This window comes from Oncorhynchus masou, unplaced genomic scaffold, assembly GCF_036934945.1.
Source record: "Oncorhynchus masou masou isolate Uvic2021 unplaced genomic scaffold, UVic_Omas_1.1 unplaced_scaffold_750, whole genome shotgun sequence".
Lineage (NCBI taxonomy): Eukaryota > Metazoa > Chordata > Actinopteri > Salmoniformes > Salmonidae > Oncorhynchus > Oncorhynchus masou.
The window spans coordinates 15,187-28,316 of NW_027013960.1; the positions used below are offsets into that span (position 1 = coordinate 15,187).

Below are 13,130 nucleotides of genomic sequence, written 5' to 3' on the forward strand. Positions count from 1 at the left end.
TGTTTTCTCATGCTCTTTGAGATGGCATGACCGAATAAAGCTCTTTCCACACTGAGAGCAGTGGTAAGGCTTATCTCCAGAGTGAATTATCTTATGTAAATTCAGGTTCCCTAACTGGGTAAAACGCTTTCCACATTGGGAGCATTGGAATGGCCTTTCTCCTCTGTGTGTCGAGTGAATTCTCTCGTGTATTTTCACGCCCCATAACTCAGTAAAACTCTTTCCACACTGAGAGCAATGGAAGGTCTTCCTTCCTTCTTTGTGTATTCCTTGGTGCCTAATTAGGGTCCTTAACCTGGTAAAACTCTTTCCACACTGGGAACATTGGAAAGGTTTTTCTCCTGTGTGCGTCCTCTCATGTGATTTCAGGTGTGCCAACAGGGTAAAACTATTTCCACACTGGGAGCATTGAAAAGGCTTTTCTCCTGTGTGTGTCCTCTCATGCCTTTTGAGGGCCTGTGATCGTGAAAAACTCATTACACAATAGGAGCATTGGTAAGGCTTCTCTCCAGAGTGAATTCTTTCATGCATTTTCAGGCTGTCTAACCGCTAAAACTCTTTCCACACTGGGAACATTGGAAAGGCTTTTCTCCTGTGTGTGTCCTCTCGTGCTCTTTTAGGTTGTGTAACTTGGTAAATCTCCTTCCACAGTGGGAGCAGCAGTGTCGTCCTACTGGTTTGGCAGTCTCTAGGTCTGGTTCCCCTGAAGGACTCTTGCCTAAGTCCGTTTCCCCTGAAGGTCTCCTCCCTGGGTCTGGTTCCCCTGAAGGCCTCTTCCCTGGGTCTGGTTCCCCTGAAGGACTCTTGTCAGATGGAGAGTCTGGTCTCTCTCCTGTCAAAGACAGAGTATTTCGTTAAACGGAGACCTGAATGAAACCGCCACATGATAAAACAATTTTCAGAACATTTCCGTAATAAAAAATAAAATAACATTAATGAGCAGGTTGAAAGAGACAGTTGTATGGATGCATATACATCCTTCTTTGTGTACACTTGACAGTTGAAAACGCTTCATGTGCTACTCATGTTGCTAGTCGTGTTGATTGTCATGTTGATAGTCGTGTTGATAGTCGTGTTGATAGTCGTGTTGATAGTCGTGTTGATAGTCGTGTTGATTGTCGTGTTGCTAGTCGTGTTGCTAGTCGTGTTGCTAGTCGTGTTGCTAGTCGTGTTGCTCGTCGTGCTGCTCGTCGTGTTGCTCGTCGTGTTGCTCGTCGTGTTGCTAGTCGTGTTGCTAGTCGTGATGCTAGTCGTGATGCTAGTCATGATGCTAGTCATGTTGATAGTCATGTTGATAGTCATGTTGCTAGTCATGTTGCTAGTCATGATGCTAGTCATGTTGCTAGTCATGTTGATAGTCATGTTGCTAGTCATGTTGCTAGTCATGTTGCTAGTCATGTTGCTAGTCATGTTGATAGTCATGATGCTAGTCATGTTGATAGTCATGATGCTAGTCATGATACTAGTCATGTTGCTAGTCATTTTACTAGTCATGTTGATTGTCATGATAGTCATGTTGATAGTCATGTTGAGTAATGTTGATAGTCATGTTGCTAGTCATGTTGCTAGTCATGTTTGTCATGATGCTAGTCATGTTGCTAGTCATGTTGCTAGTCATGATGCTAGTCATGTTGCTAGTCGTGTTGCTAGTCGTGTTGATAGTCGTGTTGATAGTCGTTGCTAGTCATGTTGCTAGTCGTGTTGTTTGTCGTGTTGTTTGTCGTGTTGATAGTCGTGTTGATAGTCGTGTTGATAGTCGTGTTGCTGGTCGTGTTGCTGGTCGTGTTGCTGGTCGTGTTGCTGGTTGTGTTGCTAATCGTGTTGCTAATCGTGTTGCTAGTCACGTTGATAGTCGCGTTGCTAGTCTTGTTGCTTGTCGTGTTGATAGTCGCGAAATGCTTGTAGCGAAATGCTTGTGTTCCTAGCTCCATCAGTGCAGTAGAATCTAACGATTCACAACAACACAAACTAATATAAAAGTTAAATCATGGAATTCAGGAATATATAAATATTAGGACGAGCAATGTCAGAAGTGGCATTGACTAAAATAGAATTCAGTATATACATATGTAGTGAGTAAAACAGTATGCAAAAATTAGTAAAGTGACCAGTGATTCCATGTCTATGTATAAATAGGGCAGCAGCCTCTAAAGTTCAGGGTTGAGTAACCGGATGGTCGCCGGCTAGTGATGGCTATTTAACAGTCTGATAGACTGGAGATTGAAAAACAGCTTCTGTATCTCTGTCACGCCTTGGTCTTAGTATTTTGTGTTTTAGTTAATTAGTTGGTCAGGCCAGGGTGTGACATGGGTTTATGTTATTGTGTTATCGTATTGGGGTTTTTGTAGGCATCGGGATTGTGGTTGATTAGGGGTGTGTTTAGTTTAGGTTTGGCTGCCTGAGGCGGTTCTCAATCAGAGTCAGGTGATTCTTGTTGTCTCTGATGGGGAACCGTATTTAGGTAGCCTGGGTTTCACTGTGTATTTCGTGGGTGATTGTTCCTGTCTCTGTGTAGTTTCACCAGATAGGCTGTAATTAGGTTTCACGTTCCGTTTTGTTGTTTTGTATTTTGTATCAGTTATTTTCATGTACCGCGATTCATTCATTAAAAACATGAGTAACCACCACGCTGCATTTCGGTCCGACTTTCTTGCGACAAACGAAGAACGCCGTTACAATCTCAGTCCCAGCTTTGATGCACCTGTCATCTGCTTCTGGATGAGAACGGGGTGAACATGCCGTGGCTCGGGTGGTTGATGTCCTTGATGATCTTAATAACCTCTCCCTCAACAAAACAAAAGGAGATGATCGTGGACTTCAGGAAACAGCAGAGGGAACACCCCCGCCATCCACATTGCCGGGACAGCAGTGAAGAAGGTGGAAAGTTAAGTTCCTCGGCGTACACATCACGGACAAACAGAAATGGTCCACCCACACAGAGTGTGGTGAAGAAGGCAAAAGTGCCTCTTCAACCTCAGGAGGCCGAAGATATTTGGCTTGTCACCTAAAACCCGCAGAAACTTTTATAGATGCATTATTGAGAGCATCCTGTCGGGCTGTATCACCGCCTGGTACGGCAACTGCTCCGCCCACAACCGTAAGGCTCTCCAGAGGGTAGTGAGGTCTGCGCAATGCATCATCGGGGGTAAACAACCTTCCCTCCAGGACACCTACACCACCCGATGTCACAGGAAGGTCAAAAAGATAATCAAGGACAACAACCACCCGAGCCACTGCCTGTTCACCCCGCTATCATCCAGAAGGCGAAGTCAGTACAGGTGCATCAAAGCTGGGACCGAGAGTCTGAAAAACAGCTTCTATCTCAAGGCCATCAGACTGTTAAACAGCCATCACTAACAGAGGCTGCAGTCTACATACAGACTTGAAGTCATTGGCCACTTTAATAAATGAATCACTAGTCTCTTTAATAATGCCACTTTAATGTTTACATATCTTGCACTACTCATCTCATATGTGTATACTGTATTTTATACCATCTACTGCATCTTGCCTATGCTGCTCTGTCATTGCTCATCCATATATTTGTATGTATATATTCTTATTCCATTCCTTTACTTAGATTTGTGTGTATTAGGTAGTAATTGTGGAATTGTTAGATTACATGTTAGATATTGCAGCACTGTCGGAACTAGAAGCACAAACATTTCGCTACAATCAAAATAACATCTGCTAACCCTGTGTATGTGACCAATAACATCTGCTAACCCTGTGTAATGTGACCAATAACATCTGCTAACCCTGTGTAATGTGACCAATAACATCTGCTAACCCTGTGTAATGTGACCAATAACATCTGCTAACCCTGTGTAATGTGACCAACAACATCTGCTAACCCTGTGTAATGTGACCAACAACATCTGCTAACCATGTGTATGTGACCAACAACATCTGCTATCCCTGTGTATGTGACCATTAACATCTGCTAACCATGTGTATGTGACCATTAACATCTGCTAACCATGTGTATGTGACCATTAACATCTGCTTACCCTGTGTATGTGACCATTAACATCTGCTTACCCTGTGTATGTGACCAATAACATTTGATGTGATTCTGTATCATTAATCACACAGATGGTTGCTCGGTATTGGCGGACGCAGAAGAAACGGACGAATCCAATGGGGGACAAAAGGAGGATATTGCCTACAGGGCCTGTTAGACTTTTTCTATTGTGTTATTGACTGCATGTTTGTTTATTCAACGTGTAACTTTGTGTTGCACTGCTTTGCTTTATCTTGGTCAGGTCATAGTTGTAAATCATCTGTTGCTCAAACACAGAATGTTTCAAACGGTTTGGAATAGGTCAGGGGACGATAGTATCGTGGCAAAACACCAAACGGATGTAACTTTTTTTTTAGGAAAAGAGCCCAAATAATGGCTATAGCACACAATATTTTACAAAGAGAAGGTTTTTTAAAGGACCGAAGAGTTTAGTCAGCTTCGTGTTTTAATTTTTACCATGGATTTTTTTTTATTGCGATAAGCCCTAGTTTGGAAGCACTACATCACGCCAGCGTTACCATGGGATTCAAAGCTGAACATGTCATTACTCATTATTACCTCACGAAAGTGACAAACTGATACCTTTTCCTTTTTTGTCAAAAACAACTTTATGTCGAAGGAGCGCCTTTGATTTGACGGCCTGTAAATGCGCACACAAACAGAAAAATAATATATAGAAATAATAAAATGTTGTGATATATATATATATATATATATATATATATATATATGTAAATATACAGTATCATTCAAGGGTTTTTATTTATACAATTTTCTACATTGTAGAATAATAGTGAAGACGTCAAATCTATGAAATAACACGTATGGAATCATGCAGTAACCAACAAAAAAAAGAAAAAAGTGTTAAACAAATCAAAATATATTTTATATTTGAGATTCAAAGTAGCCACCGTTTGCCTTGACAGCTTTGCACACTCTTGGCATTCTCTCAACCAGCTTCATGAGGTAGTCACCTGGAATGCATTTAAATTAACTGGTGTGCCTTGTTAAAAAGTTCATTTGTGGAATTTCTTTCCTTCTTAATGTTTGAGTCAATCAGTTGTGTTGTGACAATACATGTTTCACAGAGTTCAAGTAACAGACACATCTCAACATCAACTGTTCAGAGGAGACATGCATGAATCACTGCAAAGAAACCACTGCTAAAGGACACCAATAATAAGAAGAGACTTGCTTGGGCCAAGAAACACGAGCAATGGACATGAGACCGGTGGTACACAGAAGATGGCCCTATTTTGTAAAAGACCAAGTCCACATTATGGCAATATTTGCTCAAATAAGCAAAGAGAATCAGCATCATTACTTTACGACATGAGGGTCAGTCAATGTGTACAATTTCAAGAACTTCTTCCAAGTGCAGTCGCAAAACATATCACGCGCTATGATGAAACTGGCTCTCACGAGGACCGCCACAGTAAAGGAAGACCCAGAGTTACCTCTAGTGCAGAGGATAAGTTCTTTAGAGTTACCTCTACTGCAGAGGATAAGTTCATTAGAGTTACCTCTACTGCAGAGGATAAGTTCATTAGAGTTACCTCTAGTGCAGAGGATAAGTTCATTAGAGTTACCTCTACTGCAGAGGATAAGGTCATTAGAGTTACCTCTAGTGCAGAGGATAAGTTCATTAGAGTTACGTCTAGTGCAGAGGATAAGTTCATTAGTTACCTCTACTGCAGAGGATAAGTTCATTAGAGTTACCTCTACTGCAGAGGATAAGTTCATTAGAGTTCCAGCCTCCGATTGAAATCCAAATACATGTTTCACAGAGTTCAAGTAACAGACACATCTCAACATCAACTGTTCAGAGGAGACATGCATGAATCACTGCAAAGAAACCACTACTAAAGGACACCAATAATAAGAAGAGACTTGCTTGGGCCAAGAAACACGAGCAATGGACATGAGACCGGTGGAAATCTGTCCTTGGGTCTGATGAGTCCCATTTTTTTGTTTTTTGATTCCAACCACTGTGAGGTGCAGAGTCGGTGAAAGGATGATCTCTGCATGTGTAGTTCTCACTGTAAAGCATGGAGGTGGTGTGATGGTGTGGGGGTTCTTCGCTGGTGACACTGTGATTGATTTACAATTCAAGGCACACTTAACCAGCATGGCTACCACAATATTCTGCACTGTCACCCCATCCCATTTGGTTTGTGCTTAGCGGAACTAGATGACCTGGCCTCCACAATGACCCGACCTTTACCCAAATAAAATGGTATGGACCGCAGAGTGATGGAAAAGCAGCCAAGAAGTGCTCAGCACGTGGGAACTCCTTCAAGGCTGTTGGAAAAGCATTCCAGGTGACTACCTCATGAAGCTGGTTGAGAGAATGCAAAACTGTCATCAGGGCAAAGGCTGGCTACTTTGAAGAATCTCAAAGATGTTTTCATTTGATTAACAGTTTTTAGGTTACTACATGATTCCACGTGTTATTTCATCGTTTTGATGTCTTTACTATTATTCTACAATGTAGAATAACTAACAGAACTCTGTTCTACCGTGGTGGAAATATACCAGTCTATCTTCCTGTTAACTAACAGAACTCTGTTGGTTGTCCTGGTAACAGATACCAGTCTATCTTCCTGTCAACTAACATAACTCTGTAGGTTGTCCTGGTAACAGATACCAGTCCATCTTCCTGTCAACTAACATAACTCTGTAGGTTGTCCTGGTAACAGATACCAGTCCATCTTCCTGTCAACTAACAGAACTCTGTTGGTTGTCCTGGTAACAGATACCAGTGGGAAGATCTATTTTATTTGTTCAAACTACAGCACTTACTTTGGTGAGTCAAATCTGATCCTTTCTTCTCTTCTCCTAACTTTTATAAGTTATATTCTCCAATAATCTATGTCCAGGTATGTGCACATCCTCATCCTAGACTTGTCCTCTGCTTTTAACTGCATTCAGCCTCACCTTGTCTGTGACTAACACCCAACCAACAGGTGATCCCAGCAGTACCTTGTGGGTGCTGTACTTCCTGTATGTCAAGTTCAACAACACACGTCCCTTCCTCTGTGTCGGGGCTTCAGAGCCTCTATGATACATGGGACGAAGGCCAAGCACATCAGAGGACCCCACACAGAACCTTTTCCTAGGTTTTGAGCCGCTGACCTACTGAAGGAGATATAAGGTCCAACTGTTCAGCAAGAATAGGAGCAGGGCAAGTTTCAATCTGGCAGCCATCAGGCTGCTGAACAGTGGGACAGAGAGAGGCCAATCAGGCTGCTGAACAGTGGGACAGAGAGGCCAATCAGGCTGCTGAACAGTGGGACAGATGAGGGCCAATCAGTCTGCTGAACAGTGGGACAGAGAGGCCAATCAGGCTGCTGAACAGTGGGACAGATGAGGGCCAATCAGGCTGCTGAACAGTGGGACAGAGAGGCCAATCAGGCTGCTGAACAGTGGGACAGATGAGGGCCAATCAGGCTGCTGAACAGTGGGACAGAGAGAGGCCCATCAGGCTGCTGAACAGTGGGACAGATGAGGGCCCATCAGGCTGCTGAACAGTGGGACAGAGAGAGGCCCATCAGGCTGCTGAACAGTGGGACAGAGAGAGGCCAATCAGGCTGCTGAACAGTGGGACAGAGAGAGGGGACCAATCAGGCTGCTGAACAGTGGGACAGAGGAGGGCCAATCAGGCTGCTGAACAGTGGGACAGAGAGAGGCCCATCAGGCTGCTGAACAGTGGGACAGAGAGAGGCCCATCAGGCTGCTGAACAGTGGGACAGAGGAGGGCCAATCAGGCTGCTGAACAGTGGGACAGAGAGAGGCCCATCAGGCTGCTGAACAGTGGGACAGAGAGAGGCCCATCAGGCTGCTGAACAGTGGGACAGAGAGAGGCCCATCAGGCTGCTGAACAGTAGGACAGATGAGGGCCAATCAGGCTGCTGAACAGTGGGACAGAGGAGGGCCAATCAGGCTGCTGAACAGTGGGACAGAGGAGGGCCAATCAGGCTGCTGAACAGTAGGACAGAGAGAGGCCAATCAGGCTGCTGAACAGTGGGACAGAGGAGGGCCAATCAGGCTGCTGAACAGTAGGACAGAGGAGGGCCAATCAGGCTGCTGAACAGTAGGACAGAGGAGGGCCAATCAGGCTGCTGAACAGTGGGACAGAGGAGGGCCAATCAGGCTGCTGAACAGTGGGACAGAGGAGGGCCAATCAGGCTGCTGAACAGTAGGACAGAGAGAGGCCAATCAGGCTGCTGAACAGTGGGACAGAGGAGGGCCAATCAGGCCGCTGAACAGTGGGACAGAGGAGGGCCAATCAGGCTGCTGAACAGTGGGACAGAGGAGGGCCAATCAGGCCGCTGAACAGTAGGACAGTGAGAGGCCAATCAGGCCGCTGAACAGTGGGACAGAGAGAGGCCCATCAGGCTGCTGAACAGTGGGACAGATGAGGGCCATCAGGCCGCTGAACAGTAGGACAGTGAGAGGCCAATCAGGCTGCTGAACAGTGGGACAGAGGAGGGCCAATCAGGCTGCAGAACAGTGGGACAGAGGAGGGCCAATCAGGCTGCTCAACAGTGGGACAGAGGAGGGCCAATCAGGCTGCTGAACAGTGGGACAGAGAGAGGCCAATCAGGCTGCTGAACAGTGGGACAGAGAGAGGCCCATCAGGCTGCTGAACAGTGGGACAGAGAGAGCCCATCAGGCTGCTGAACAGTGGGACAGAGAGAGGCCCATCAGGCTGCTGAACAGTGGGACAGAGAGAGGCCCATCAGGCTGCTGAACAGTGGGACAGATGAGGGCCCATCAGGCTGCTGAACAGTGGGACAGAGAGGCCCATCAGGCTGCTGAACAGTGGTACAGAGAGAGGCCCATCAGGCTGCTGAACAGTGGGACAGGGAGGCCCATCAGGCTGCTGAACAGTGGGACAGAGAGGCCCATCAGGCTGCTGAACAGTGGTACAGAGAGAGGCCCATCAGGCTGCTGAACAGTGGGACAGAGAGGCCCATCAGGCTGCTGAACAGTGGGACAGATGAGGGCCAATCAGGCTGCTGAACAGTGGTACAGAGAGAGGCCCATCAGGCTGCTGAACAGTGGGACAGATGAGGGCCAATCAGGCTGCTGAACAGTGGGACAGAGAGAGGCCCATCAGGCTGCTGAACAGTGGGACAGAGAGAGGCCCATCAGGCCGCTGAACAGTGGGAAAGAGAGAGGCCCATCAGGCTGCTGAACAGTGGGACAGAGGAGGGCCAATCAGGCTGCTGAACAGTGGGACAGAGAGGCCCATCAGGCTGCTGAACAGTGGGACAGAGAGAGGCCCATCAGGCCGCTGAACAGTGGGACAAAGAGAGGCCCATCAGGCTGCTGAACAGTGGGACAGAGAGGCCAATCAGGCTGCTGAACAGTGGGACAGAGAGGCCCATCAGGCTGCTGAACAGTGGGACAGAGAGAGGCCCATCAGGCTGCTGAACAGTGGGACAGAGAGGCCAATCAGGCTGCTGAACAGTGGGACAGAGAGAGGCCCATCAGGCTGCTGAACAGTGGGACAGAGAGAGGCCCATCACGCCGCTGAACAGTGGGACAGATGAGGGCCCATCAGGCTGCTGAACAGTGGGACAGAGAGAGGCCCATCAGGCTGCTGAACAGTGGGACAGATGAGGGCCCATCAGGCTGCTGAACAGTGGGACAGATGAGGGCCCATCAGGCTGCTGAACAGTGGGACAGAGAGAGGCCCATCAGGCCGCTGAACAGTGGGAAAGAGAGAGGCCCATCAGGCTGCTGAACAGTGGGACAGAGGAGGGCCAATCAGGCTGCTGAACAGTGGGACAGAGAGGCCCATCAGGCTGCTGAACAGTGGGACAGAGAGAGGCCCATCAGGCCGCTGAACAGTGGGACAGAGAGGCCAATCAGGCTGCTGAACAGTGGGACAGAGAGGCCCATCAGGCTGCTGAACAGTGGGACAGAGAGAGGCCCATCAGGCTGCTGAACAGTGGGACAGAGAGAGGCCCATCAGGCTGCTGAACAGTGGGACAGAGAGGCCAATCAGGCTGCTGAACAGTGGGACAGAGAGAGGCCCATCAGGCTGCTGAACAGTGGGACAGAGAGAGGCCCATCACGCCGCTGAACAGTGGGACAGATGAGGGCCCATCAGGCTGCTGAACAGTGGGACAGAGAGAGGCCCATCAGGCTGCTGAACAGTCGGACAGATGAGGGCCCATCAGGCTGCTGAACAGTGGGACAGAGAGAGGCCCATCAGGCTGCTGAACAGTGGGACAGAAGAAAGCCCAATGCCACTGAACAGTAGGACAGAGAGAGGCCCAATGCCACTGAACAGTAGGACAGAAGAAGGCCCAATGCACGGTCAGACAGCAGGCCAAAGACATGTGACTTGTGTACTAACTTTACAGTTTTCCATACTGAATGTTTTCTAGTGTATTGTGTTTGTGTACCTAAATGAATTTCCATGTAAAATGGACAATAAAGAATATTGTATCATATCGTTAATTTAAAAGTAAAAAAATGCATGTACCAATCACAGATAATCCTTTGATGTTTCCTACAGTACTGAACAACATATTTGTGTGCAGTACTTCATTTGAATGCCCCTTTAAAAATCACACATTGGTTCAACAACTGCCTGAGTTTGCGCCCCTGTTTTAAAGACCATACTCACTGGTGTTAATCAGGTCTTCAGTCTCCTCCCCAATTTCTTTCACTCCCAAAATGTCCTCCTTTTTTATTGAGGGAGCCTCCTCTTCCACTCCAGACGGTTCTTTCTCTTCTCCCACTGTAACAGCCTCCTCCTCTTTCAATATGATGTCCTCCTCTTCCACTGTGACAGCCTCTACCCCCTCCTCCACTCCAAACGGGTCTTTCTCTTCTCCCACTGTAACATCCTCCTCTTCCACTGTGACAGCCTCTACCCCCTCCTCCACTCCAAACGGGTCTTTCTCTTCTCCCACTGTAACATCCTCATTTTTAATACTGAAATCTTCTTTCTCTTCCTTCACTGTAACTTCCTCTTTAATTCTGAAAGCTTCTACCTCCTCCTCTTCCACTGTTACATACTCTATTCCCTCTTCCTCTTTCATTCCACATGGTTCTTTCTCTTCTTTCACTGTAACATCCTCCTTTTTAATACTGAAATCGTCTTTCTCTCCTTTCACTGTAACATCCTCCTCTTCTTCCACGATAATGTTCAGCCCCAGAGCTTCTTTCTCCGTCCAGCAGACCTCCGCTTCTTTAGCAGAGGGGGAGTAGTTTAGCAAGCTCATGGTCAGGGATGTTAGCTAGCTAGCATTAGTGACTAGCCTAGTCTCAGCTCAGTATCAATCTTAACAATGTAGTACATTTAACAAGCATATTACGTTTACATTGTGTTAAAAACACAGATTAATATACAAATTATCAAAGGAGTTTCAATGCGTCGGTTTATTGTTGGCTTGTAAGCTACCGAGGTGGCTGACTTAGTTGCCATTTTGTTTTTAGGAAGAGTCCCGTCCACTAGATTATGCGTCACGTACAAAAAAAAATCAACTGGAAGACTCACATCGCCATCTGCTGACTGGAGTTGGTAAAGCAGTTATTCACGACATTTATTCTGGCAAATAATAATAATATCAAAATGAGCAAATACATTTCAAATGAGCAAATACATTTTCTCTAACCCCTTACAGCCAATACTTTCCTCATCACAAGATAAGATAATTACTTTTTTCATCCCAATGGGGAAATGTTCTGCTCTGTGTATGTACAAACATATCATCAAACATACAAAGGACATCAAGACAACTTCAGACAATAAATATGAGAATAAAAGATGAGCTTCTACTTCCAACAAATTTATTGTAAAAAGCCTTTACATTTCTTATAAAAAAATAAGTTGTTCCTTGTTGTTTTATTGTTAGATTAAAGAAAGATGTAGACCTACTCAATAACATTAATAACTATTTTAGTGGTGACTTAAATCTATAGCCTGTAGTACAGTGAGTAGTCGAGATAGCTCATTTAGAAACATATGTAGCCTGCAGTACAGTGAGTAGTCTAGATAGCTCATTTAGAAACATCTGTAGCCAATAGTACAGTGAGTAGTCTAGATAGCTCATTTAGAAACATCTGTAGCCTGTAGTACAGTGAGTAGTCTAGATAGCTCATTTAGAAACATCTGTAGCCAATAGTACAGTGAGTAGTCTAGATAGCCCATTTAGAAACATCTGTAGCCTGTAGTACAGTGAGTAGTCTAGATAGCTCATTTAGAAACATCTGTAGCCTATAGTACGGTGAGTAGTCTAGATCACCGATGTGATCATCCTGTCTGGGTTGGCGCCCCCCTTGGGTTGTGCCGTGGCGGAGATCTTTGTGGGCTATACTCAGCCTTGTCTCAGGATGGTAAGTTGGTGGTTGAAGATATCCCTCTAGTGGTGTGGGGGCTGTGCTTTGGCAAAGTGGGTGGGGTTATATCCTTCCTGTTTGGCCCTGTCCTGGGGTGTCCTCGGATGGGGCCACAGTGTCTCCTGACCCCTCCTGTCTCAGCCTCCAGTATTTATGCTGCAGTAGTTTATGTGTCAGGGGGCTAGGTTTAGTTTGTTATATCTGGAGTACTTCTCCTGTCCTATTCGGTGTCCTGTGTGAATCTAAGTGTGCGTTCTCTAATTCTCTCTTTCTTTCTCTCTCTCGGAAGACCTGAGCCCTAGGACCATGCCTCAGGACTACCTGATATGATGACTCCTTGCTGTCCCCAGTCCACCTGGCCGTGCTGCTGCTCCAGTTTCAACTGTTCTGCCTTATTATTATTGGACCATTCTGGTCATTTATGAACATTTGAACATCTTGGCCATTTTCTGTTATAATCTCCACCCGGCACAGCGAGAAGAGGACTGGCCACCCCTCATAGCCTGGTTCCTCTCTAGGTTTCTTTCTTGGTTTTGGCCTTTCTAGGGAGTTTTTCCTAGACACCGTGCTTCTACACCTGCATTGCTGGCTGTTTGGGGTTTTAGGCTGGGTTTCTGTACAGCACTTTGAGATATCAGCTGATGTACGAAGGGCTATATAAATAAATTTGATTTGATTTGAAGAACGTTGTGGCAGGAAGCTTGCAAGCCAGATGGGAGCATTTTCCTCATGGAAGTTATCACAT

At 46.0% G+C, this 13,130-nt stretch overlaps 1 protein-coding gene across 1 annotated transcript; it reads right to left on the reverse strand.

Annotated features, from left to right (window-relative positions):
• Positions 1-542: 542 nt before the first annotated feature.
• Positions 543-11,469, reverse strand: LOC135537305 (zinc finger and BTB domain-containing protein 17-like). The gene is made up of 2 exons (XM_064963506.1): positions 10,668-11,469; positions 543-832 (listed from the first exon to the last, which is right to left on the reverse strand). The coding sequence occupies exons 1-2, from the start codon at positions 11,266-11,268 to the stop codon at positions 543-545; spliced, it is 891 nt and encodes a 296-aa protein (XP_064819578.1). The 5' UTR covers positions 11,269-11,469.
• Positions 11,470-13,130: the final 1,661 nt, after the last annotated feature.

Coding starts and splice junctions, on each gene's coding strand:
- LOC135537305 (XM_064963506.1), bottom strand. CDS start 11,268: ATGAGCTTGCTAAACTACTCCCCCTCTGCTAAAGAAGCGGAGGTCTGC. Junction 833..10,667: donor TGAAGACCTGATTAACACCA/GTGAGTATGGTC, acceptor TGTCTTTGACAG/GAGAGAGACCAGACTCTCCA.